Here is a 25,642-nt window from a genome sequence, read left to right on the forward strand (position 1 = left end):
TCATCAAGTTACAGTCACAGAGTCACAGAGTGATAGAGTGATACAGTGGGGAAACAGGCCCTTCGACCCAACTTGCCCACACCGGCCAACATGTCCCAGCTACACAAGTCCCACTTGCTGCCCTTGGTCCATATCCCTCCAAACACATCATATCCACTCACCTGTCTGTTTCTTAAACGTTGGGATAGTCCCAGCCTCAACTACCTCCTCTGGCAGCTCGTTCCATACACCCACCACCCTCTGTGTGAAAAAGTTACCCCTCAGATTCCTATTAAATCTTTTCCCCTTCACCTTGAACCAATGTCCTCTGGTCCTTGATTCCCCTACTCTGGGTCGATGGGAAAGGAACAGTGACCCTCTCCGCCCGCGGGTGGGGGGAGAGTTTGGGAGGGGGTTGGGGGGAGAGAGAGTGCAACGTTTCTGAGCCTAGAGCACGGAATTGCCCTTGCCCGCCATCCACTCCCCAACGTGGCTTCCCTCGAATCAACCAAGTCACAGGAGACGACCAGGATGACAAAAACAAAGAACTTAGCGGCATCTGTGGAGACGTTTCGGGCAGGGCCACTGCAGTACAGATGTAGTCTCCAAAACTCTTCCTCCACAGATGCTGCCCGATCCACTGAGTTCCTCCCGCACCCTGTTTTAACATAGAAACATAGAAATTAGGTGCAGGAGTAGGCCATTCGGCCCTTCGAACCTGCACCGCCATTCAATATGATCATGGCTGATCATCCAACTCAGTATCCCGTACCTGCCTTCTCTCCAAACCCCCTGATCCCCTTAGCCACAAGGGCCACATCTAACTCCCTCTTAAATATAGCCAATGAACTGTGGCCTCAACTACCCTCTGTGGCAGAGAGTTCCAGAGATTCACCACTCTCTGTGTGAAAAAAGTTCTCCTCATCTCGGTTTTAAAGGATTTCCCCCTTATCCTTAAGCTGCGACCCCTTGTCCTGGACTTCCCCAACATCGGGAACAATCTTCCTGCATCTAGCCTGTCCAACCCCTTAAGAATTTTGTAAGTTTCTATAAGATCCCCTCTCAATCTCCTAAATTCTAGAGAGTATAAACCAAGTCTATCCAGTCTTTCTTCATAAGACAGTCCTGACATCCCAGGAATCAGTCTGGTGAACCTTCTCTGCACTCCCTCTATGGCAATAATGTCCTTCCTCAGATTTGGAGACCAAAACTGCACGCAATACTCTCGACTATTTATTTCATTCCCCTTACATGTTTTTCCTCTACTTGCTAAATTTTTGTAAGGTGTCCTTGAGACTCTTGAAAGGCGCCCATAAATTAAATTTATTATTATTATTATTATTACTTCTAATAAAATATATATATATTTTTAAACTGTTTAATAACAACATACAGTAGGAACTAAAAGTGTCGCACTGTGACTGACGGGAAGTCATGGCCCTCTAGTCGTGGGGGTGGGGGATTGGGAGGGGGGGGGTGTGTGCTCACAAGTGAAATAGCTTAGGGCCTCTCTTCATCTAAATCTGGCCCTGCATGACCCGCTGAGTTACTCCAGAATCTTGTGTTCAAGAAGGAACTGCAGATGCTGGAAGATCGAAGGTACACAAAAATGCTGGAGAAGATACAAGATACATTTAATTGTCATTTGGACCCCTTGAGGTCCAAACGAAATGCCGTTTCTGCAGCCATACATTACAAATAGACCCGAGACACAACATCATTTACATAAACATCCATCACATCGCTGTGATGGAAGGCCAAAAAAACTTATCTCTCCACTGCACTCTCCCCCCCCACCCCCCCGATGTCAGAGTCAAAGTCAAGGCCCCCGGCTGGCGGTGGCGATTGTCCCGCGGCCATTAAAGCCACGCGGGTGGTGCGAGGTCACACACCGGGTCTTGGTGTTAGAGCCCCCGGCGTGCGCTCGCAGAGTCCCGCGGCCATTCCAAGCCGCGCGGGGCGGTGATGTCAGGCCCCGCTCCAGGAGCTCTTCGACCCCGCAACTCGGGCGGGAGAAGTCGCCGTTGCGAGAGCCCTGAAAAGCGGTCTCCCTCCAGGGACCCGCGGGCTCCCGGTGCCGCCGTCCGCCAGACCCGCAGTTGCAGCCTCCGAATCTCCGGAGGTCGGGCCGCAGCAGCAGCAGCAGCAGCGCTCCTCCACCGCTCCACCCGCTCCGGACTCGGCCAGCTCCGCGACGGTGAGGTGAATCGTCGGCACCAGAGTCCCCGGTCTTCCTGTTGGAGGCCGCTCCTCATTACAGCCCGAACGACAATGGAAACCCGACAAGAAAAGGTCGGGTCTCCCGTGCAGGGAGAGATTTAAAAGTTGCCCCCTCCCACACACCCCCCCACACACACACACCCCAACAAAAAATAACAAAAACTACATAGAAACATAGACAGAAAATAATAAAACGCAGACGGGCTGCAGAGGCCGCTGCTGACAAGAGTCGCGCCGCCCACACACACAAACTCAGCGGGTGCAGCAGCATCTATGGAGCGAAGGAAATAGGCGACATTTCGGGCCGAAACGTCACCTATTTCCTTCGCTCCATAGATGCTGCTGCACCCGCTGAGTTACCCCAGAATCCTTGTGTCTTTTTGGTCCCTGCTACCCGGCCTCGCCCCCCAGTGGCCTCTCCTGGAAGGTGCGGTGACTTATAGTGACTCTCGTTCACCACAAGTGAGTGGGTCGGTGGCACAGCGGTAGAGTTGCTGCCTCACAGCGCCAGATACCCGGGTTCCATCCTGACCACGGGTACTATCTGTACCGAGTGCGGTTTCCTCCCACACTCCAAAATTGTCCCTAGTGTGGGTAGGATAGTGTTAGTGTGCAGGGATCGCTGGTCGGCACGGACTAGTGGACCAAAAGGCATTGTACCTCTAAAAGAAAAGTTCGACATTAATTAAACATGTGATGTTCTACGGGGACTGACAGGGTTGTGGCTGGGTGAGATCCATGAGTGAGAGAACTTTAGTTTAGTTTAGAGATACAGCGTGGAAACAGGCCCTTTGGCCCATCTAGTCTGCACTGACCAGCAATTCCCCTACACACACACTAGGGACAATTTACAATCAAACCAAGCCAATTAATCTACAAACCTGCACGTCTTTGGAGTGTGGGAGGAAACCGGAGCACCCGGAGAAAACCCACGCGGGTCACGGGAGAACGTGCAAACTCCGTACAGACAGCACCCGTGGTCAGGATCGAACCCGTGTCTCTGGCGCTGTGAGGCAGCAACTCTACTGCTGCTCCGCCATATTATTCAAGTCAAGTCACATTTATTTATATAGCACATTTAAAAAACAACTCTCGTTGGCCAAAGTGCTTTACATTTGTTATAAGAATAGTTTAAACAAAAGACTACACTCATATATACATGTAGCCCTCACTCAGTGGACGTCAGGAAAGGCTTGGGAGTATAGATAAGTCTTTAGTCTTGACTTAAAGGAGTCGATGGAGGGGGCAGTTCTGATGGGAAGGGGGACTCACCCTTCACTCACCCCCCTGCAGGAACTATACAACAGGAGGTGCAACTCCAGAGCAAACAAAATCATGGGAGACCCCTTCCACCCCTGCAAAGGACTGTTCCAGCTGCTACGGTCAGGCAAACGCCTCCGTTGCCATGCAGTGAGAACGGAGAGGTTGAGAAGGAGTTTCTTCCCAGAGGCAATTCGGACTGTAAACGCCTATCTCACCAGGGACTAACTCTACTGAACGTTTTTCCTTCCATTATTTATTATGTAAAAGAATATGTGTGTTATGATTGTGTTTATAATTTGTTTGGTTGTTTTGTTGTTTGTCTTTTGCACAAAAGTCCGCGAGCATTGCCACTTTCATTTCACTGCACATCTCGTATGTGTATGTGACAAATAAACTTGACTTGACTTGGATGCTGTTCCACAGTCTAGGGGCTGCAACCGCAAAGGCACGGTCACCCCTGAGCTTATGCCTAGACCGCGGGATATTCAGCAACCCCAAGTCGGCCGATCTGAAGGACCTGGAGGTGGAGTGGTGGGTGAGAAGACTTTTTATGTAGGTGGGGACAGGGCATGCCCATTGAGGGCTTTGTAGACATGGAGGAGGGTCTTGAAGTTTATACGGAACCGCACAGGGAGCCAGTGGAGAGAGGTTCGCCAGGATCGGGGTGATGTGGTCCCTTTTTCGGGTGCCCGTCAGGAGTCTCGCACACTGCGGCGTTTTGGACCAGTTGCAGACGGGACAGGGAAGATTAGCTGATGCCAGTGTAAAGGGAGTTGCAGTATTCTAGGCGGGAGGAGATGAATGTGTGGATGATGATCTTTTCCAGGTCATCAAAGTGGTCAAATTTCAATGGAGGAAGTGTTTTATTTTAGCTATCGTCCGAAGCTGAAAGGAACTTGCTTTTACCACGGCATTGACTTGTTTGTCAAATTTCAGTGCTGAGTCAAATATCACGCCAAGGTTTTTGACGTGAGGTTTGAACAGTGGGGTAAGGCTTCCAAGGCTGCCTGCTATCATTTTGATTGAGTCTGAGAAGGATGACCTCAGACTTACTCTCGTTTAGTTGGAGGAAGTTCTGGGCCATCCAACACTTTATATCCTCAAGGCAGCGGGTAAGGTTAGACAGATTATTCTGATTCTCTCCACAGATCAAAAACAAAGAACGTCTTTCACATGACTCGTGTTTTATTCAGAGTTACAATATCGCCTTCACCTCGACGACAGACGGACGGACGGACGGGGTGGGATGTACGGGCCTGGGTGCTAGGTGAGGGACAAGGAAGGGGTCACCATCATGGGGGATGTTCTTCAGATGCCCAGAGTTGTGAGTCTCAGCGAGTCCCCCTTGTGGGCGATATAGAAATAGGGAAAGATCTCCTCGATGAACTTGTCGGTGAAGGTGTAGAGATGGGAGACGTCGTCAGCATTGTAGAAGGATACCTGGCCCGCAGCATAGTCCAGGTAGACCCCCAGCTTCCTCAGCCTTCCCTTCAGCCTCAGCTCGATGGGGGGTGAGGTCAGGGCAGTGTAATCCCCATCCTGTAGGGCCAGTGCCCACACACCAGCCTGAGGTTCAGGCGTGAAGAACTTGCGGCTCTCCTGCCAGTGGAACGGGGCGAAGCCTCTCTTCCTTGGCACGGAGGCCTTGGCCACCCCAACCTGCCACACGGTGCTCTCCACAACCTCCACCTCCCAGCAATGCTTGCCCGCCGTGAATCCCTCCGAGCCCAGCACACTCAGCCAGCGGCTGAACCGCTCCGGGTTGTCCGGGATGTCATCCTGCTTGTCCGCCACACGCACCTCCGTGCCGTCCCGGGACAGGATGAGGTGAGAGTTGGCCGTCTTCGGGTCCAGAGTCAGGAGGGTGGGAACTGAAAACGGGAAAGACATGGCGTGAGGGATCAGACAGGTTTGGGGGAATATGGGCCAAACGCGGGCAGGTGGGACAAGTGTCGCTGGGACATGTTGGCCGTTGTGGGCAAGTTGGGCTGAAACTGTATCACTCTATGACTATAAAACAGGACTGTCCTGACAAACCAAGAATCTGCCTGCTCCTGTCCAAGGAACTCATATCCAAATATCAGGGATGGAACGCTGAGGCTCTACAAGGCGCTGGTCAGACCACATTTGGAATATTGTGAGCAGTTTTGGGCCCCATATCTGAGGAAGGAAGTCCTGTTTCTGTGGAGAGGGTCCAGAGGAGGTTTACGAGAATGATCTCAGGAATGAGTGGGTTAACCTATGATGAGCGTTTAACCATATAACAATTACAGCACGGAAACAGGCCATCTCGACCCTTCTAGTCCGTGCCGAACACATAATCTCCCCTAGTCCCATATACCTGCGCTCAGACCATAACCCTCCATTCCCTTCCCATCCATATAACTATCCAATTTATTTTTAAATGATAAAAACGAACCTGCCTCCACCACCTTCACTGGAAGCTCATTCCACACAGCTACCACTCTCTGAGTAAAGAAGTTCCCCCTCATGTTACCCCTAAACTTCAGTCCCTTAATTCTCATGTCATGTCCCCTTGTTTGAATCTTCCCTACTCTCAGTGGGAAAAGCTTTTCCACGTCAACTCTGTCTATCCCTCTCATCATTTTAAAAACCTCTATCAAGTCCCCCCTTAACCTTCTGCGCTCCAAAGAATAAAGCCCTAACTTGTTCAACCTTTCTCTGTAACTTAGTTGCTGAAACCCAGGCAACATTCTAGTGAATCTCCTCTGTACTCTCTCTATTTTGTTGACAAATAGAGAGAGTTTGTCGGCACTGGGCCTGTACTCGCTGGAGTTTAGAAGGATGAGGGGGAGACCTCATTGAAACTTACAGAATAGTGAAAGGTCTGGATAGAGTGGATGTAGAGAGGATGTTTCCACTAGTGGGAGAGTCTGGGACCAGAGTTCACAGCCTCAGAATGAAAGGACGTTCTTTTCGGAAGGAGATGAGGAGGAAATTCTGCTGTCAAATTCTCATCACATGCCAACCAAATCATTCCAGGGATCGATCTCGTAAACCTCCTCTGGACCCTCTCCAGAGCCAGCACATCCATCATCAGATATGGGGACCAAAATTGCTCACAATACTCTAAATACGGTCTGACCAGTAGAGCCTCAGCATTACATCCCTGGTATTTGGTTATGAGTTCCCTGGGACAAGAGCAGGCAGACACTTGGCTTGTCATTGCAGTCTTGTTTAGTTATAGTCATAGAGTGATACAGTTTCAGCCCAACTTGTCCCAGCGACACTTGTCCCACCTGCCTGCGTTTGAGCCATATTCCTACAAACCTGTCGTATCCATGTACCTGTCCAAATGTTTCTTAAACGCTGGGATAGTCTCAGCTCTGTCTGTAACTCATTCTCACCTAGCCCACAGTTAACAATGGCCTGTTTCCTTCATCATAGTTTCCTGTTTGCACATCTTTCATTCATTTGCTCAATATCTCTATATAGAAACATAGAAATTAGGTGCAGGAGTAGAGGCCATTCGGCCCTTCGAGCCTGCACCGCCATTCAATATGATCATGGCTGATCATCCAACTCAGTATCCCGTACCTGCCTTCTCTCCATACCCCCTGATCCCCTTAGCCACAAGGGCCACATCTAACTCCCTCTTAAATATAGCCAATGAACTGGCCTCAACTTCCCTCTGTGGCAGAGAGTTCCAGAGATTCACCACTCTCTGCGTGAAAAAAGTTCCTCTCATCTCGGTTTTAAAGGATTTCCCCTTTATCCTTAAGCTGTGACCCCTTGTCCTGGACTTCCCTAACATCGGGAACAATCTTCCTGCATCTAGCCTGTCCAACCCCGTAAGAATTTTGTAAGTTTCTATAAGATCCCCTCTCAATCTTCTAAATTCTAGAGAGTATAAACCAAGTCTATCCAGTCTTTCTTCATAAGGCAGTCCTGACATCCCAGGAATCAGTCTGGTGAACCGTCTCTGCACTCCCTCTATGGCAATAATGTCCTTCCTCAGATTTGGAGACCAAAACTGTACGCAATACTCCAGGTGTACGCAATACTCCATACCATTCGCTTTCTTTACTGCCTGCTGCACCTGCATGCCTACCTTCAATGACTGGTGTACCATGACACCCAGGTCTCGCTGCATCTCCCCCTTTCCCAATCGGCCACCATTTAGATAATATGGAGGCTCGAAGGGCCGAATGGCCTACTCATGCACCTATTTTCTGTTATTTTCTATCACCATCTATATCTCTCGTCTCCCATTCCATCGGACCTTCAGTCTGAAGGATCACCCATTCCTTCTCTCCAGAGATGCTGCCTGTCCCGCTGAGTTACTCCAGCATTTTGTGTCTATCTTCTCTCTACATCAACTCTATCCCTCGTTTCCCTTTCCCCTCTCAGTCTGAAGAAGGATCTCGACACGAAACGTCACCCATCCCTTCTCTCCAGAGATGCTGCCTGACCCGCTGGGCTGCTCCAGTTTTTACCCAAAGGAATATCACCTGGTTTAATGTGTTTAAACATCCGTTTCCAAACAGCGTACTGCAGAGGGACATTGAATCCACCTTGACTTAGATCCAGAGGCAATTCCTTGGGCTTCCGTAAAAGGTGACCAGACCTGTGAGGACCAAGGTGTCAGAGTCAAGACTTAGAAACATAGACAATAGGTGCAGGAGTAGGGGCCATTCAGCCCTTTGAGCAAGCACCACCATTCAATATGATCATGGCTGATCATCAATAATCAGTACACCGTTCCTGCTTTCTCCCATTAGATTCCATTAGCCCTAAGAGCTAAATCTAACTATCTCTTAAAAACACCCAGTGAATTGGCCTCCACTGCTTTCTGTGGCAGAGAATTCCACAGATTCACAACTCTCTGGATGAAAATGTTTTTCCTCATTGCAGTCCTGAATGGCCTCCCCATTATTCTTAAACTGTGTGGCTCCTGGTTCTGGACTCCCCAACATCAGGAACATCTATCCCGTCCAATCCCTTAAGAATGTTATATGTTTCTATTAGATTCCCTCTCATCCTTCTAAATTCCAGTGAATACAAGCCCAGTCGACCCATTCTTTCCTCATATGACAGTCCCGCCATCCCGGGAATAAACCTGGTGAACCTACGCTGCACTCCCTCAATAGCAAGAATTTCCTTCCTCAAATTAGGGGACCAAAACTGCACACAATACTGCAGGTGCGGTGTCACTAGGGCCCCGTACAACTGCAGTAGGACCTCCTTGCTCCTAAACTTAAATCCTCTTGCTATGAGGTTCTGAGGAAGGAGAGCAGTTACATCCATCTGAATGTTAGTTCACATTGAAGGTTTAGGTTCAATTAGGTATAGGTTTATAATTGTCACATGCACCAAGATACAGTGAGAAGCTTTGTTTTGCATGCTATCCTATGAGATCATATAATACTCTGCATAAATACAATAAAGTCAAACCAAGTACAATAGGTGGAGCAAAGGGGAAGATACAGAGTGCAGAATATAGTTCTCAGCATTGTAGCACATCAGTTCAATGTCCACAATGGCCTTGGCTTATGGAAGGACCGTTCAGAAGCCTGATAACAGAGGGGAAGAAGCTGTTCCTGAGTCTGGTGGTGCGCAGTTTCAAGCTTCTGTGCCTTCTGGATCGAATAGGACACAAAACCAGGTTCTAGACAACAAGAGCACCATGCAATGAGGCATCTTTCTAGCAAAGCTCAGAGAGTGGTGGCTGTGTGGAATGAGCTTCCAGTGAAGGTGGTGGAGGCAGGTTCGTTTTTATCATTTAAAAATAAATTGGATAGTTATATGGATGGGAAGGGAATGGAGGGTTATGGTCTGAGCGCAGGTATATGGGACTAGGGGAGATTATATGTTCGGCACGGACTAGAAGGGTCGAGATGGCCTGTTTCCGTGCTGTAATTGTTATATGGTTATATTATATGGTTAAAGACTGATTCAGCTGCAAGATGCATGGGGTTCTTTTCATCTTTGTATAACAATCAGCCGATCAAAAAGATAGACACAAAATGCTGGAGTAACTCAGCTGGGACAGGCAGCAACTCCAGAGAGAAGGAATGGGTGACGTTCTGGGTCGAGACCCTTCTTCAGACTCAGAAGGGTCTCGACTCGCAACGTCACCAATCCATATTCTCCAGAGCTGCTGCCTGACCCGCTGAGTTTAGTTTAATTTAGAGATACCGCACGGAAACAGGCCCTTTGGCCGACCGAGTCTGTACATACCAGCAATCACCACACACTAACACTTTTTCACACAGGGAGTGGTGAATCTGTGGAATTCTCTGCCACAGAAGGTAGTTGAGGCCACAGTTCATTGGCTATATTTAAGAGGGAGTTAGATGTGACCCTTGTGGCTAAAGGGATCAGGGGGGTATGGAGAGAAGGCAGGTACGGGATACTGAGTTGGGTGATCAGCCATGATCATATTGAATGGCGGTGCAGGCTCGAAGGGCTGAATGGCCTCTACTCCTGCACCTAATTTCTATGTTTCTGTGTGATGGATGCTTTCTAACAAAGATTGATTCAGCTGCAAGATACATGGGGTTCTCTTCATCTCTGGCCTTTGTATAACAATCAGCCGATCAAAAAGACAGACACAAAATGCTGGAGTTGTTGCTTTTTTTCTAGTCTGGCTGTATGGTATTTAGAATTTCATTGTACCTTAATTGGTCATGTGACAACAAACTGACTTAAACTGTGGGACGACAGATGGCGCAATGGGCTAAGTGTTCGGCTGGCGACCGGAAGGCGGTAGCCGGTTCGAATCCCGCTTGGAGTGCATACTGTCGTTGTGTCCTTGGGGCAAGACACTTCACCCACCTTTGCCTGTGTGTAATGTAATGTAATTATGTGAAGCACTTTGGGGTCAATGCAAGTTGACTGAAAATGTGCTATATAAATAAGATTATTATTATTAACCTTGAACTGCGTGGGATTTCTCCGGGTGCACTGGTTTCGTCCTGCACTCTAAAGATGTGCATGTTTGTGGGTTAATTGGCTTGGTATATAATTGTAAATTGTAAATTGAAAAATCCCACGCTGATTCGCTAAACTAAACTAGAATAAAGGTTTAGTTTTTAGTTTAGAGATACAGCGTGGAAACAGGCCCTTCTGCCCACCGAGTCCGTGCCGACCAGCGATCCCCACACCCTAATACTGTCCCACACCCACTAGAGACAATTTACATTTATACCATGTCAATTGACCTACAAACCTGCACGTCTTCAGAGTGTGGGAGGAAACCGGAGCACCCGGTGAAAACCCACGCAGATCACGGGGAGAACGTGCAAACTCCGTACAGACAGCACCCGTAGTCAGGATGGAACCCGGGTCTCTGGCGCCGTGAGGCAGCGACTCTACCGCTGCGCCTTTGTTTTTATCAATTTTCAGGGACAGGATCTCTTCCGTAGTTAGGAGGAGGTTTGTTTTACAGGTAACAGAACAAGCTAAAAAATAAGTAGATTTATCAATTCTGGCCTCCCTACACTGGCTCCCGGTGCACTTTCGAGTTCATTTTAAGATACTGTTATTTGTTTTTAAATCTCTGAATGGGCTCGCCCCGCCTTACCTCTCTGAGCTGCTCCACCCATACGCTCCTGCCCGGTCCCTCAGGTCAGCTGGTCAGCTGCTCCTGGAGGTACCGAGGTCTAGTCGGAGGCTCAGAGGGGATAGAGCCTTCTCTGTTGCTGCTCCGGCACTCTGGAACACCCTGCCGTTGCACATCAGACAGGCCCCCTCTCTGTCCATCTTCAAATCCAGTGTTAAAACACATTTGTACTCCCTGGCTTTTGACCTTGCCTGAGGCTTTGCTTCTGTTTGTGGTGTTTTTGATGTTTCTTTATTTTACATGTCTTTTCCTACTATTTCTTTTGATTGTTATTTTTGGTGTGTATTAACTTTTTTGTCAATGATTAGTGATGTACAGCACTTTGTTGCAGCTATGTTTGTTTTTAAAGTGCTCTATAAATAAAATTATTATTATTAATTATTAAGGTGGGTACAGACATACCTGTCAAATATGGTGCCGATATTCTAGAAAAGGAAAGAAATGATACGGTCAGTAAAAAGATTGAACAATGACGTGACTAGCACAGAACGGCCACAAGATCAAAGGGAACGTTTATCTGATTGTTTATCTCCCGGTACTTAGTTTAGTTTAGAGATACCGCTGAGAAACAGGCCCTTCGGCCCACCGAGTCTGTACCAACCAGCGATCGGCACAAACTAACACTATCCTACACACACTGGGGACGCATGGTGCGCTGACAACAACCTGGCCCTTAACTCCAAGAAGACCAAGGAGCTCATTGTAGACTTCAGGAAGTCCAGAGGCGGCACGCACACCCCCATCCACATTAACGGGACGGAGGTGGAACGTGTTTCTAGCTTCAGGTTCCTGGGAGTCAACATCTCCGATGACCTCTCTTGGACCCACAATACCTCTACTCTGATCAAGAAGGCTCATCAGCGTCTCTTCTTCCTGAGGAGACTGAAGAAAGTCCATCTGTCTCCTCAGATCCTGGTGAACTTCTACCGCTGCACCATCGAGAGCATCCTTACCAACTGCATCACTGTATGGTATGGCAACTGCTCTGTCTCCGACCGGAAGGCATTGCAGAGGGTGGTGAAAATTGCCCAACGCATCACCGGTTCCTCGCTCCCCTCCATTGAGTCCGTCCAAAGCAAGCGCTGTCTGCAGAGGGCGCTCAGCATCGCCAAGGACTGCTCTCACCCCAACCATGGACTGTTTACCCTCCTACCATCCGGGAGGCGCTACAGGTCTCTCCGTTGCCGAACCAGCAGGTCGAGGAACAGCTTCTTCCCGGCGGCTGTCACTCTACTCAACAACGTACCTCGGTGACTGCCAATCACCACCCCCCCCGGACACTTATTATTATTTATTCAAATCGTTTGCTATGTCGCTCTTCCAGGGAGATGCTAAATGCATTTCGTTGTCTCTGTACTGTACACTGACAATGACAATTAAAATTGAATCTGAATCTGAATCTGACAATTTACAATTTTTACTGAAGCTAATTATAACCAAACCTGCTTGTGTTTGGAGTGTGGGAGAAAACCGGTGATCCCGGACAAAACCCACGCAGGTCACGGGGAGAACGTTCAAACTCCGTACAGACAGCATCTGTTGTCAGGATCGAACCCGGGTCCCTGATGTTGTAAGGCAGCAACTCTACAGCCATGAAGATCAATGGGGGCTCGGTGTCTGGGGACTGCCATGACGGACAGTGGGAAAACAAAGGGGGGCCTGGTGTGTGAGAGGAAGGGAGGGCACACACTAGTTTTAGAACCCTCTGCCCAGGGGATCAGCCTGCTTTGGTTCGTTTCTTTTGGTTAAGGTGCCATGCACAGGGCTGCCAGCCCACAGTTGCTAGTCGGGGAGGAGTGGCTCTGCTGTCAGTGGCTGAAGGACTGGTGACAGGATCTATGGAGTAGGCAGGGCTGAAGATGTCCTGGTTGGGTTGCTCTTAGGCCTGGCCAAGCTGGCCATCCGCGAGGCACAGCGCCAGAGGGCTCTCCCCGCGCCGGATGCTTGCCCCTTCACCTGTTTAGTAGTTGTTAGTATATTTGTGACATAGAAACATAGAAATTAGGTGCAGGAGTAGGCCATTCGGCCCTTCGAGCCTGCACCGCCATTCAATATGATCATGGCTGATCATCCAACTCAGTATCCCGTACCTGCCTTCTTTCCATACCCCCTGATACCCTTAGCCACAAGGGCCACATCTAACTCCCTCTTAAATATAGCCAATGAACTGTGGCCCCAACTACCCTCTGTGGCAGAGAGTTCCACAGATTCACCACTCTCTGTGTGAAAAAAGTTCTTCTCATCTCGGTTTTAAAGGATTTCCCCCTTATCCTTAAGCTGTGACCCCTTGTCCTGGACTTCCCCAACATCGGGAACAATCTTCCTGCATCTAGCCTGTCCAACCCCTTAAGAATTTTGTAAGTTTCTATAAGATCCCCTCTCAATCTCCTAAATTCTAGAGAGTATAAACCAAGTCTATCCAGTCTTTCTTCATAAGACAGTCCTGACATCCCAGGAATCAGTCTGGTGAACCGTCTCTGCACTCCCTCTATGGCAATAATGTCCTTCCTCAGATTTGGAGACCAAAACTGCACGCAATACTGGTTTGACATAGTGACATAGTGGTTTGATGATTTTGTGCTATGGCGGTGGGTATGTCACCACGGTTTTTTGTTTTTTTTTTATGGATTTTCTATCGTGTTGTAATTAAATTAATTATTTTTTGATACCAAAAAAAAAAAGCCCCAAAAAAACAATTGCTTGTCTGTTCCTTTTTCTTCTCATTTTTAATTTAATTTTAAATTCAAGTTTTCGTGTGCCTTGCTGTGTGTTGTGACTGTTGGCGCACCAATGTCCTTCCGGGGATGAATAAAGTTTTATTGTATAATAATAATAATAATAATAATAAGTTTATTTATATAGCACATTTATAGTCAATTTTCATTGACCCCAAAGTGCTTTACATAATTTAAAAATCAGTTCCATACAAAGCATAAAGATGGGTTAACAAAATAACAAAATGCATAAACAGGACACAACATGTAACATAAACATCCACCACAGCATTCATCACTGTGGTGGAAGGCACAAAATATTTTGGCCGTATGGTATGGTATGGTATGGTATCGTACCTTCAGCAGGGGAACGTCCTCTTGTGATAACTTCAGCCTAATATCTCCTATGAGGTGACTGAGGGTGACTGGATTTCCCCCAGTTTGTGCGTTGCTTTCTTCCAGCTGTTGTAAGAAATGCTCTTCTTGCGTCTCCACCTCCGTCGAAATGGCCTTCTCCTCCTTTTCCAGAAACTTCCGCAAGGAGTCGAAAGCCAGCTGGATCTTGGCCCGAACAGTGTCGCCCTGATCCTATGATGGATAGGTTACCGGCAAAGAGTTTTAACTCCACTTCAACTCAATCAGCAAGCATCAGTTCATTGTCCCAACATTTAAGGATTTGAGTATAGGAGCAGGGAGGTTCTACTGCAGTTGTACAGGGTCTTGGTGAGACCACACCTGGAGTATTGCGTGCAGTTTTGGTCTCCAAATCTGAGGAAGGACATTATTGCCATAGAGAGAGTGCAGAGACGGTTCACCAGACTGATTCCTGGGATGTCAGGACTGTCTTATGAAGAAAGACTGGATAGACTTGGTTTATACTCTCTAGAATTTAGGAGATTGAGAGGGGATCTTATAGAAACTTACAAAATTCTTAAGGGGTTGGACAGGCTAGATGCAGGAAGATTGTTCCCGATGTTGGAGAAGTCCAGGACAAGGGGTGACAGCTTAAGGATAAGGGGGAAATCCTTTAAAACCGAGATGAGGAGAACTTTTTTCACACAGAGTGGTGAAACTACTCTGCCACAGAGGGTAGTTGAGGCCAGTTCATTGGCTATATTTAAGAGGGAGTTAGATGTGGCCCTTGTGGCTAAGGGGATCAGGGGGTATGGAGAGAAGGCAGGTACGGGATACGGAGTTGGATGATCAGCCATGAACATATTGAATGGCGGTGCAGGCTCGAAGGGCCGAATGGCCTACTCCTGCACCTAATTTTTATGTTTCTATGTTTCTATGTAAGACAATAATTTCTATTTTTCTATGTATGAGAAGGGAATGGTTACAATCAATAGGAGGCCATTCCATTTATACTATATGATCATGGCTGATCATATATCCCTGCCTTCTCTCCATATACTGTGGCCACAACCACATCTAACCCTCTGTGGCAATGAACTGTGGCCTCAACTACCTTCTGTGGCAGAATTCACAGATTCCACTCTCGTGTGTAAAAATTGATTTTCTCATCTCGGCCCTAAAAGATTTCCCTCTTATCCTTAAACTGTGACCCCTTGTTCTGGACTTCCCTAACATCGGGAACAATCTTCCTGCATCTAGCCTGTCCAACCCCTTAAGAATTTTGTAAGTTTCTATAAGATACCCCCTCAATCTTCTAAATTCTAGCGAGTACAAACCGAGTCTATCCAGTCTTTCTTCATATGAAAGTCTTGACATCCCAGGAATCAGTCTGGTGAACCTTCTCTGTACTCCCTCTTTGGCAAGAATGTCTTTCCTCAGTGCAATGTAAAGCCAGCAATGTCCAATCAAGGATAGTTCGAGGGTCCTCAAAGAGGGTAGATAGCTCAGCACTGCTTTCATGGATAGGACAGGTTTGGAGGGATATGGGGCAAACACGGGTGAGACTGGTGCAGCTGGGACACGTTGGCTGAGGTGGGCAAGTTGGGCCGAAGGGCCTGTTTCTATGCTGTATCGCTCTATGACTATTAAGAGGTCCAAGAACATGAAAGGCAGACACAACATGCTGGAGTAACTCAGCGGGACAGGCAGCATCTCTGGAGAGAAGGAATGGGTGATGTCTCGGGTCGAGACCCTTCTTCAGACAGAGAGCCAGACAAATTATCTTGCCCAGAGGAGTGGGATTGAGGACCAGAGGACATAGGCTCGAGGTGAAGGGGAAAGGATTTAATAGGAATCTGAGAGGTAACTTTTTCACACAAAGGGTGGTGGGTGTATGGAACAAGCTGCCAGAGGAGGTAGTTGAGGCTGGGACTATCCCAACATTTAAGAAACAGTTAGGCAAGTACATGTTTGAGAAAGGAATGCAGATGCTGGTAAAATCGAACGTAGACACAAAATGCTGGAGTAACTCAGTGGGGGAGGCAGTATCTTAGGAGAGAAGGAATTGGCAACATTTCGGGTCAAGACCCTTCTTCAGACAAGTATATGGACAGGAGAGGTTTGAGGGATATGGACCAAACCCTGGCAGGTGGGACTATTGTAGCTGGGACACGTTGGTCGGTGTGGGCAAGATGGGCCAGTGTGGGCCAAAGAGCCTGCTCCAGACCATATGACTCTGACTGTGCTATACACTTGTACTGTATCTGGGATGCTTATCTAAGATGTGTCTAAGTGCTTCTGTATCGTGATACCTGTACTGAAACGAAGTTATAGACACAAAGGCAGCATCTCTGGGGAGATACTGCCTTTGTGGTACATGGATAGGACAGGTTTGGAGGGATATGGACCAAGTGCTGACAGGTGGGACTAGTATAGCTGGGACATGTTGGCTGGTGTGGGCAAGTTGAGCCGAAGGGCCTGTTTCCACACTGTGTCACTCTATAACTATGTTTCGGGATTGAGGAGGTAGAATTGAAGGACTCCTGGTCTACAAGGATTCTCCATCCCTGTCCCATCATCTTACCTTCAGGTCAATGAGGTTCATCTGCTCATCGCGCCCAGCATTCACTGCCACCTGACTCTCCAGGTAATCCAACGTCTGCTGAAGTTTTGCCTGTGAAAACACAAAGCCAAGCCAAGTTAAACCAGTTATAGGAAAGATGTTGCCAAGCTTCGAAGGGTGCAGAGAAGATTTACGAGGATGTTGCCAGGGCTAGAGGGTGTGAGCTACAGGGAGAGGTTGAGCAGGCTGGGACTCTATTCCTTGGAGCGCAGGAGGATGAGGTGTGGTTACAGAGAAAGGTTGAACAAGTTAGGGCTTTATTGTTACAGAGAAAGGTTGAACAAGTTAGGGCTTTATTGTTACAGAGAAAGGTTGAACAAGTTAGGGCTTTATTGTTACAGAGAAAGGTTGAACAAGTTAGGTCTTTATTCTTTGGAGCGCAGAAGGTTAAGGGGGGACTTGATAGAGGTCTTTAAAATGATGAGAGGGATAGACAGAGTTGATGTGGAAAAGCTTTTCCCACTGAGAGTAGGGAAGATTCAAACAAGGGGACATGACTTGAGAATTAAGGGACTGAAGTTTAGGGGTAACATGAGGGGGAACTTCTTTACTCAGAGAGTGGTGGCTGTGTGGAATGAGCTTCCAGTGAAGGTGGTGGAGGCAGGTTCGTTTTTATCATTTAAAAATAAATTGGATAGTTATATGGATGGGAAGGGAATGGAAGGTTATGGTCTGAGCGCAGGTATATGGGACTAGGGGAGATTATGTGTTCGGCACGGACTAGAAGGGTCGAGATGGCCTGTTTCCGTGCTGTAATTGTTATATGGTTATATGGAGGTGGGATCTTATAGAGGTGTATAAAATCATGAGAGGAATAGATCGGGTAGACGCACAGAGTCTCTTGCCTAGAGTAGGGGAATGAGGACCAGAGGACACAGGTTCAAAGTGAAGGGGGAAAGATTTAATAGGAATCTGAGGGGTAACTTTTTCACACAAAGGGTGGTGGCTGTATGGAACGAGCTGCCAGAAGAGGAAGTCGAGATACAGAGATAAGGAAGGGTAAGGTGTGAAAACTAATGCTGCACAGCAGACCACAATCTCTATCCATCTGCTCTTGGGATTTGTGTCAGATTCAGCAGAGTCCATTTTCACTTCTTCCTTGACTACTCTTTTGTGGGCAAGGATGACTGACTTTAGTTTAGTTTAGAGATACAGCGTGGAAACAGGCCCTTCAGCCCATCTAGTCCACACTGACCAGCTGGGTGTAGGCTAGGTGAGAATGAGTTACAGACAGAGCAGGGACTATCCCAATGTTTAAGAAACATGTGGACAGGTTCACAGATAGGACAGGTTTGGAGAGATATGGACCAAATGCGGGCAGGTGGGACTAGCATAGCTGGGGCATGTTGAGCCGAAGGGCCTGTCTCCATGCTGTATCACTATGATTCTAAAGCCAAGCTAAGTTAAACCCTGAACAAAGTCAATGAGTGCCGTCTCTCCGATCTACCGCCCTTGTCCCACTGCGGCAACCTAATCTGCGAGTTCAGACGAGTTTACCCTCAACTCAAACTCAAGGGAAGTTCCCAAATACTCATGGCCTCAGCTAGGCCGCAGAATTTTTTTTCAGCATGGTGAAAAATTTTCCGCGTGTAAAATTTGGTCGGCACGGTTATTTTGAACTCATATTGCAGTGGAGTGGGGTCGCTATTCAGTTACAAGCAGTCGAGGGCAGCCGTAGGCAATCTCCTTCACTGACCAGGCATTTTGATCGGCTCATTGGAGTTTTCAGGACCAGGGAAAACCGACCGGTCGGTAAAATGCCCGGTAAATTTGATTATACTTCTTAAAAGTCTCTCCACTCCTTCTCCCCACTTCTCTCCCCCTCCCGCTCTCTAAAGGACTTATCGTACACTGCGGCAGCCATCTTAACTTTCCTCTTCAACGCGGGTGTGAATTTCAGACAGCGCTCCCCCGCTTTCCCTGGCTCCCACCTTTGAGATGCGTGCGTGTGTGTGTAGGTGTGTGTGTGTGTGTGTGTGTGTGTGTGTGTGTGTGTGTGTGCGTGCGTGTGTGTGTGTGTGTGTGTGTGTATACGTGTGTGTATGTGTGTGTGTGTACGTGTGTGTACGTGTGTGTGTGTGTGTGTGTATGTGTGTGTGTGTGTGCGTGTGTGTGTGTGTGTGTGTGTGTGTGTGTGTGTACGTGTGTGTGTGTGTGTGTGTGTGTGTGTGCGCGCGTGTGTGTGTGTGCGCGTGTGTGTACGTATGCGTGCGTGTGCGTGCGTGCTTTTCTCTAACGGTTTCAACACGGAAGGTCGATCCAGCTTGAGGTTTACCAGGTGAGTTCCCTCGAGCTTGAAGGTCGAAGACCCTCTTCTTAACACACGGATTATGTTGCTGCAGTCGGACAGCCCCTTTAGTTTAGTGTAGGAATACAGCGCGGAAACAGGCCCTTTGGCCCACTGAGTCCATGCTAACCAGCGATTCCCACACACTAACACTACACTACAACCACGAGGGACAATTTACATTTATACGTAACCAATTAACCTACAAACCTGTACGTCTTTGGAGTGTGGGCGGTAACCAAAGATCCCGGAGAAAACCCACGCAGGAAGATGTGTCCTTTTATTCTGAGGCTGTGCCCTCTGGTCGTAACAACATATTTTTAGAGAGATGTATAATTCTTTGCCACAGAAGGTCGGGGAGGCTGTTAATGGATATTTTTAAGGCAGAGATAGATAAATTCTTGATTAGTGCGGGTGTCAGGGGTTATGGGGAGAAGGCTGGAGAATTCAGTTTTGAGGGAGAGATAGATCAGCCATGATTGAATGGCAGAGTAGACATGATGGGCCGAATGGCCTAATTCTGCTTCTATCTCTTATGAGCATATGACCGCATGTCACGTGTACTGTCTCCGACCTCTCTGTCCTGGGTCTCCTCCATGGCCACAGCGAGCAGCACCGGAAATTGGAGGAACAGCACCTCATATTCCGTTTGGGGAGTCTGCATCCTGGGGGCATGAACATTGAATTCTCCCAATTTTGTTAGTCCTTGCTGTCTCCTCCCCTTCCTCAGCCCCCCTGCTGTCTCCTCCCATCCCCCAGCCTTCGGGCTCCTCCTCCTTTTTCCTTTCTTGTCCCCGCCCCCCGATCAGTCTGAAGAAGGGTTTCGGCCCGAAACGTTGCATATTTCCTTCGCTCCATAGATGCTGCTGCACCCGCTGAGTTTCTCCAGCTTTTTTGTGTAACCTTCGATTCTCCAGCATCTGCAGTTCCTTCTTAAACAACAGAAAGACTATATCTGATTACAATCGAGCTGTCTATGGTGCATAGATACATGGTAAAATAGAATTATGTTTAGAGTAAGGTAAAGTCCAGTAATGTCTGATTAAAGATAGTCAGAGGATCTCCATTGAGGTAGATGGGAGGTTAGGACCACTCACTCTCTAGCTGGTGAAAGGACAGTTTTGTTTCTTGCTAACAGCTGGGAGGAAACTGTCCCTGAATCTGGAACTGTGCGTTTTCATGTTTCTGTACTTCTTGCCTGATGGAAGAGGTGCTATACTGTGCACTAGTTACTCTACTCCATAAAATCTCGACTATCCCAAAGTACGTTTGAATATGTTCTGTGGTACCATCAGAATAGATACACGATCAAAATCTACTCTGCCATTCAATAGTGGCAGATCAGACTGCCATGGTACACCAGTCATTGAAGGTAGGCATGCAGGTGCAGCAGGCAGTAAAGAAAGCGAATGGTATGTTGGCTTTCATAGCAAGAGGATTTGAGTATAGGAGCAGGGAGGTTCTACTGCAGTTGTACAGGGTCTTGGTGAGACCACACCTGGAGTATTGCGTGCAGTTTTGGTCTCCAAATCTGAGGAAGGACATTATTGCCATAGAGGGAGTGCAGAGAAGGTCCACCAGACTGATTCCTGGGATGTCAGGACTGTCTTATGAAGAAAGGCTGGATAGACTTGGTTTATACTCTCTAGAATTTAGGAGATTGAGAGGGGATCTTATAGAAACTTACAAAATTCTTAAGGGGTTGGACAGGCTAGATGCAGGAAGATTGTTCCCGATGTTGGGGAAGTCCAGGACAAGGGGTCACAGCTTAAGGATAGGGGGGAAATCCTTTAAAACCGAGATGAGAAGAACTTTTTTCACACAGAGAGTGGTGAATCTCTGGAAATCTCTGCCACAGAGGGTAGTTGAGGCCAGTTCATTGGCTATATTTAAGAGGGAGTTAGATGTGGCCCTTGTGGCTAAGGGGATCAGGGGGTATGGAGAGAAGGCAGGTACGGGATACTGAGTTGGATGATCAGCCATGATCATATTGAATGGCGGTGCAGGCTCGAAGGGCCAAATGGCCTACTCCTGCACCTAATTTCTATGTTTCTATGAAGAAGGGTCTCGACCCGAAACGTCACCCATTCCTTCTCCCTACAGATGCTGCCTCACCCGCTGAGTTATCAGCATTTTGTGGCAGATCTACCTTTCCATCTCAGCCACACTAAATTTAATGTAGAGATACAGCGTGGAAACAGGCCCTTTGGCCCACCGAGTCCGCGCCGACCAGCGATCCCCGCACACTAACGTTATCCTACACACACTAGGGACAATTTACATTTATATCAAACCAATTAACCTGCAAACCTGCACGTCTTTAGAGTGTGGGAGGAAACCAGAGATCTCGGAGAAAACCCACGCTGGTCACGGGGAGAACGTGAAAACTCCGTACAGACAGCACCTGTAGACAGGATCGAACTCGGGTCTCTGGCGCTGTGAGGCAGCAACTCTACCGCTGTGCCACCGTCCCACCTGTAATAGTTCACAAAATCTACCCGACCACTCCAAAGTATATCCATGCTGATTTACACGAGTATTTTTTGTGGTGATCAAAGTCTACTCCGCCATTCAATCTATCTTTTCCTCTCAACCCCATTCTCCTGCCTTCTCCCCATAACCTCTGACACCCGCACTAATCAAGAACCTATCAACCTCCGCCTTAAAATCACCCTCTGACTGGACAAATCAACGAGATTCGGTTATCTATTCATATCTTTTCATTGTTATTCTCATTGCCAAAAATACTGTTTCAAAATGTATCTCACAGATGGCTAGATTTCCAAGTAACTCCAAGCAAATTTTGTAACATTGAAACCCTTGTTATTTCCTTCTTCTAGGACAATGATAAAGAAAATATTGCAGGCGACATTGCTGATAAGTATTGTAACCACAGTAGATATTTGAGCTTAGTTTAACATAGAAACATAGAAATTAGGTGCAGGAGTAGGCCATTCGGCCCTTCGAGCCTGCACCACCATTCAATATGATCATGGCTGATCATCCAACTCAGTATCCCGTACCTGCCTTCTCTCCATACCCCCTGATCCCCTTAGCCGCAAGGGCCACATCAAACTCCCTCTTAAATATAGCCAATGAACTGGCCTCAACTACCCTCTGTGGCAGAGAGTTCCAGAGATTCACCACTCTCTGCGTGAAAAAAGTTCTTCTCATCTCGGTTTTAAAAGGATTTCCCCTTTATCCTTAAGCTGTGACCCCTTGTCCTGGATCATCCCCAACATCGGGAACAATCTTCCTGCATCTAGCCTGTCCAACCCTTAAGAATTTTGTAAGTTTTCTATAAGATCCCCTCTCAATCTTCTAAATTCTAGAGAGGCATATAAAACCAAGTCTATCCAGTCTTTCTTCATAAGACAGTTTCCTGACATCCCAGGAATCAGTCTGGTGAACTTTCTCTGCACTCCCTCTATGGCAATAATGTCCTTCCTCAGATTTGGAGACCCAAACTGTACGCAATACTCCAGGTGTGGTGTCACCTGTTTAGTTTAGTTTAGTTTAGAGATACATCGCGGAAAAATGCCCTTCGTTCCACCGTTTCAGCGCCGACCAGCGATCTCCTGTTCACACACTAGTTCGATGTTCTCCCTCTTTCTCATCCACTCCCTACACACTTGGGGGCAATTTACAGAGGGCCAATTAACCTGCAAACCTGCACGTCTTTGGGATGTGGGAGGAAACCGGAGCACCCAGAGAAAACCCACGCAGGTCACGGGGAGAACGTGCAAACTCCGTACAGACAGCGCCCGGTAGTCAGGTTCGAACCCGGGTCTCTGGTGCCGTGAGTCAGCAGCTCTACTTGTTGGGCCGAAGGGCCTGTTTCCATGCTGTGTCTCTGGTTTAAGAAACAGTTAGACAGGTACATGGATAGGACAGGTTTGAAGGGATATGGACCAAGCGCAGGCAGGTAGGACTATAGGTAGGACATGTTGGCCAGTGTGGGCAAGTTGGGCCGAAGGGCCTGTTTCCACGCTGTGTCACTCTATGACTCTGACCCATAATATGCCCCTATTCCACTTAAGAAACCCAAACGGAAACCTCCCCACCCAAGGTAAATTTCCGTGCGGTTCCCGGAGGTTTTTGTCAGTCTCCCTACCTGCTTCCACTACCTGCAACCTCTGGCAACCACCTGCAACCTCTGGCAACCACCTGCAACTGAACGGAAACCTTGGGTGGGGCGCAAAGTCTCCAGAGGTTTTCCGTTCAGGTTTCCTAAGTGGGACAGGGGCATTATGCCCCTGTCCCACTTAGGAAACCTAAACGGAAACCTCTGGAGGTTCCCGGAGGTTTTTGTCAGTCTCCCAACCTGTTTCCACTACCTGCAACCTCCGGCAACCACCTGCAACCTCTGGCAACCACCTGCAACCTCCGGGAACTGCACAGCAACCTTGGGTGGGGCGCAAAGTCTCCAGAGGTTTTCCGTTCAGGTTTCCAAAGTGGGACAAGGGGGCATTGGACCTGCTCTACCCAAGAAATGGAAACATAGAATATAGGTGCAGGAGTAGAGGCCATTCGGCCCTTCGAGCCTGCACCGCCATTCAATATGATCATGGCTGATTATCCAACTCAGTATCCCGTACCTGCCTTCTCTCCATACCCCCTGATCCCCTTAGCCACAAGGGCCACATCTAACTCCCTCTTAAATATAGCCAATGAACTGGCCTCAACTACCCTCTGTGGCAGAGAATTCCACAGATTCACCACTCTCTGTGTGAAAAATGTTTTTCTCATCTCGGTCTTAAAGGATTTCCCCCTTATCCTTAAGCTGTGACCCCTTGTCCTGGACTTCCCTAACATCAGGAACAATCTTCCTGCATCTAGCCTGTCCAACCCCTTAAGAATTTTGTAAGTTTCTATAAGATCCCCTCTCAATCTCCTAAATTCTAGAGAGTATAAACCAAGTCTATCCAGTCTTTCTTCATAAGACAGTCCTGACATCCCAGGAATTAGTCTTGTGAACCGTCTCTGCATTCCCTCTATGGCAATAATGTCCTTCCTCAGATTTGGAGACCAAAACTGTACGCAATAGCCTGTCCAACCCCTTAAGAATTTTGTAAATTTCTATACGATCCCCCCCTCAATCTTCCTGCATCTAGCCTGTCCAACCCCTTAAGAATTTTGTAAGTTTCTATCAGATCCCCTCTCAATCTCCTAAATTCTAGAGAGTATAAACCAAGTCTATCCAGTCTTTCTTCATAAGACAGTCCTGACATCCCAGGAATCAGTCTGGTGAACCGTCTCTGCACTCCCTCTATGGCAATAATGTCCTTCCTCAGATTTGGAGACCAAAACTGTACGCAATACTCCAGGTGTGGTCTCACCAAGACCCTGCACAACTGCAGTAGAACCTCCCTGCTCCTATACTCAAATCCTTTTGCAATGAAAGCTAACGTACCATTCGCTTTCTTTACTGCCTGCTGCACCTGCATGCCTACCTTCAATGACTGGTGTACCATGACACCCAGGTCTCGCTGCATCTCCCCCTTTCCCAATCGGCCACCTTGATGGGCCGAATGGCCCAATTCTGCTCCTAAAATTTGTAAACATGATTGAATGGTGGAGTGGACTCTATACGATCCCCCCTCAATCTTCCTGCATCTAGCCTGTCCAACCCCTTAAGAATTTTGTAAGTTTCTATAAGATCCCCTCTCAATCTCCTAAATTCTAGAGAGTATAAACCAAGTCTATCCAGTCTTTCTTCATAAGACAGTCCTGGCATCCCAGGAATCAGTCTGGTGAACCGTCTCTGCACTCCCTCTATGGCAATAATGTCCTTCCTCAGATTTGGAGACCAAAACTGTACGCAATAGGCTGTCCAACCCCTTAAGAATTTTGTAAGTTTCTATAAGATCCCCCCTCAATCTTCCTGCATCTAGCCTGTCCAACCCCTGAAGAATGTTGTATCATTGCTACTGTGCCTCTGTGACCCTTAGACCTGCGGCCACGCATGCAATGTACCTTGAATCTCTCGGCCGCCTCCTTGATCGGGATGTTTCGACAGTCCGGGTGCTCCTTGGCGCTCTTGTCACACACCAGCCTCATGTGGTCGAGGCAGAAGCCGGTGAAGGGCAGCTTGTGCTTCTCGCAGTCGTCCTGCTCGCCCTCGGTCAGCTCCAGGATCTTCTTCAGGGTCTCCACCATCTTGGCGGCCAGTTCGTTGTCCACCACCTCGACCAGGTGGCAGGTGGCCGAGCAGGTGGGGCAGGAGATCTTGCCATCCTTGCCCACCTGAAGCTTGCTGACACACTCTCTGCACGACGTGTGGCCGCAGCCCAGAGTGACCGGCTCCCTGAAGAACAGGCTGCACAGGGAACAGGTCACCTGCTCCTTCAGCTTGGCGATCTCCTCCTCACAGGACATGGTGAGTGTGTGTTGTCCAGTGTCCAGTGTCCCGCGCCCACTGACCCACCTTCCCGCCCAGTGTCCCGGGCAGGGAGGGAGGGAGGGCCGGAGAGGGAGAGACCGTCATCACCATTGGTCAACCCCGCGGCCGGACAACGCCCACCGCCCTGACCCGCCCAATCACAACCCCCGACACATCACTCAACCCCCCAGTTGGACCAACTCCATGGGTCTCGCAGGCTCTCGGAGCAAGAGTT

General features: G+C 48.2%; 1 protein-coding gene across 1 annotated transcript; it reads right to left on the reverse strand.

Annotated features, from left to right (window-relative positions):
* Positions 1-4,343: 4,343 nt before the first annotated feature.
* On the reverse strand, positions 4,344-25,439 carry LOC129693650 (E3 ubiquitin-protein ligase TRIM39-like). Its single transcript, XM_055630435.1, has 6 exons — positions 25,002-25,439; positions 16,700-16,789; positions 14,119-14,349; positions 11,450-11,472; positions 7,935-8,050; positions 4,344-5,333 (listed from the first exon to the last, which is right to left on the reverse strand). Exons 1-6 carry the CDS (start codon positions 25,401-25,403, stop codon positions 4,771-4,773), a joined length of 1,425 nt encoding a protein of 474 aa, XP_055486410.1. The 5' UTR covers positions 25,404-25,439; the 3' UTR covers positions 4,344-4,770.
* Positions 25,440-25,642: the final 203 nt, after the last annotated feature.

The sequence above is a fragment of the Leucoraja erinacea genome, unplaced genomic scaffold (genome assembly GCF_028641065.1).
Source record: "Leucoraja erinacea ecotype New England unplaced genomic scaffold, Leri_hhj_1 Leri_378S, whole genome shotgun sequence".
Taxonomy (NCBI): Eukaryota; Metazoa; Chordata; class Chondrichthyes; order Rajiformes; family Rajidae; genus Leucoraja; species Leucoraja erinaceus.

Coding starts and splice junctions, on each gene's coding strand:
- LOC129693650 (XM_055630435.1), bottom strand. CDS start 25,403: ATGTCCTGTGAGGAGGAGATCGCCAAGCTGAAGGAGCAGGTGACCTGT. Junction 16,790..25,001: donor AGGCGGCCGAGAGATTCAAG/GTACATTGCATG, acceptor GTGTTTTCACAG/GCAAAACTTCAGCAGACGTT. Junction 5,334..7,934: donor GTTTAAACACATTAAACCAG/GTGATATTCCTT, acceptor TCCCGTTTTCAG/TTCCCACCCTCCTGACTCTG.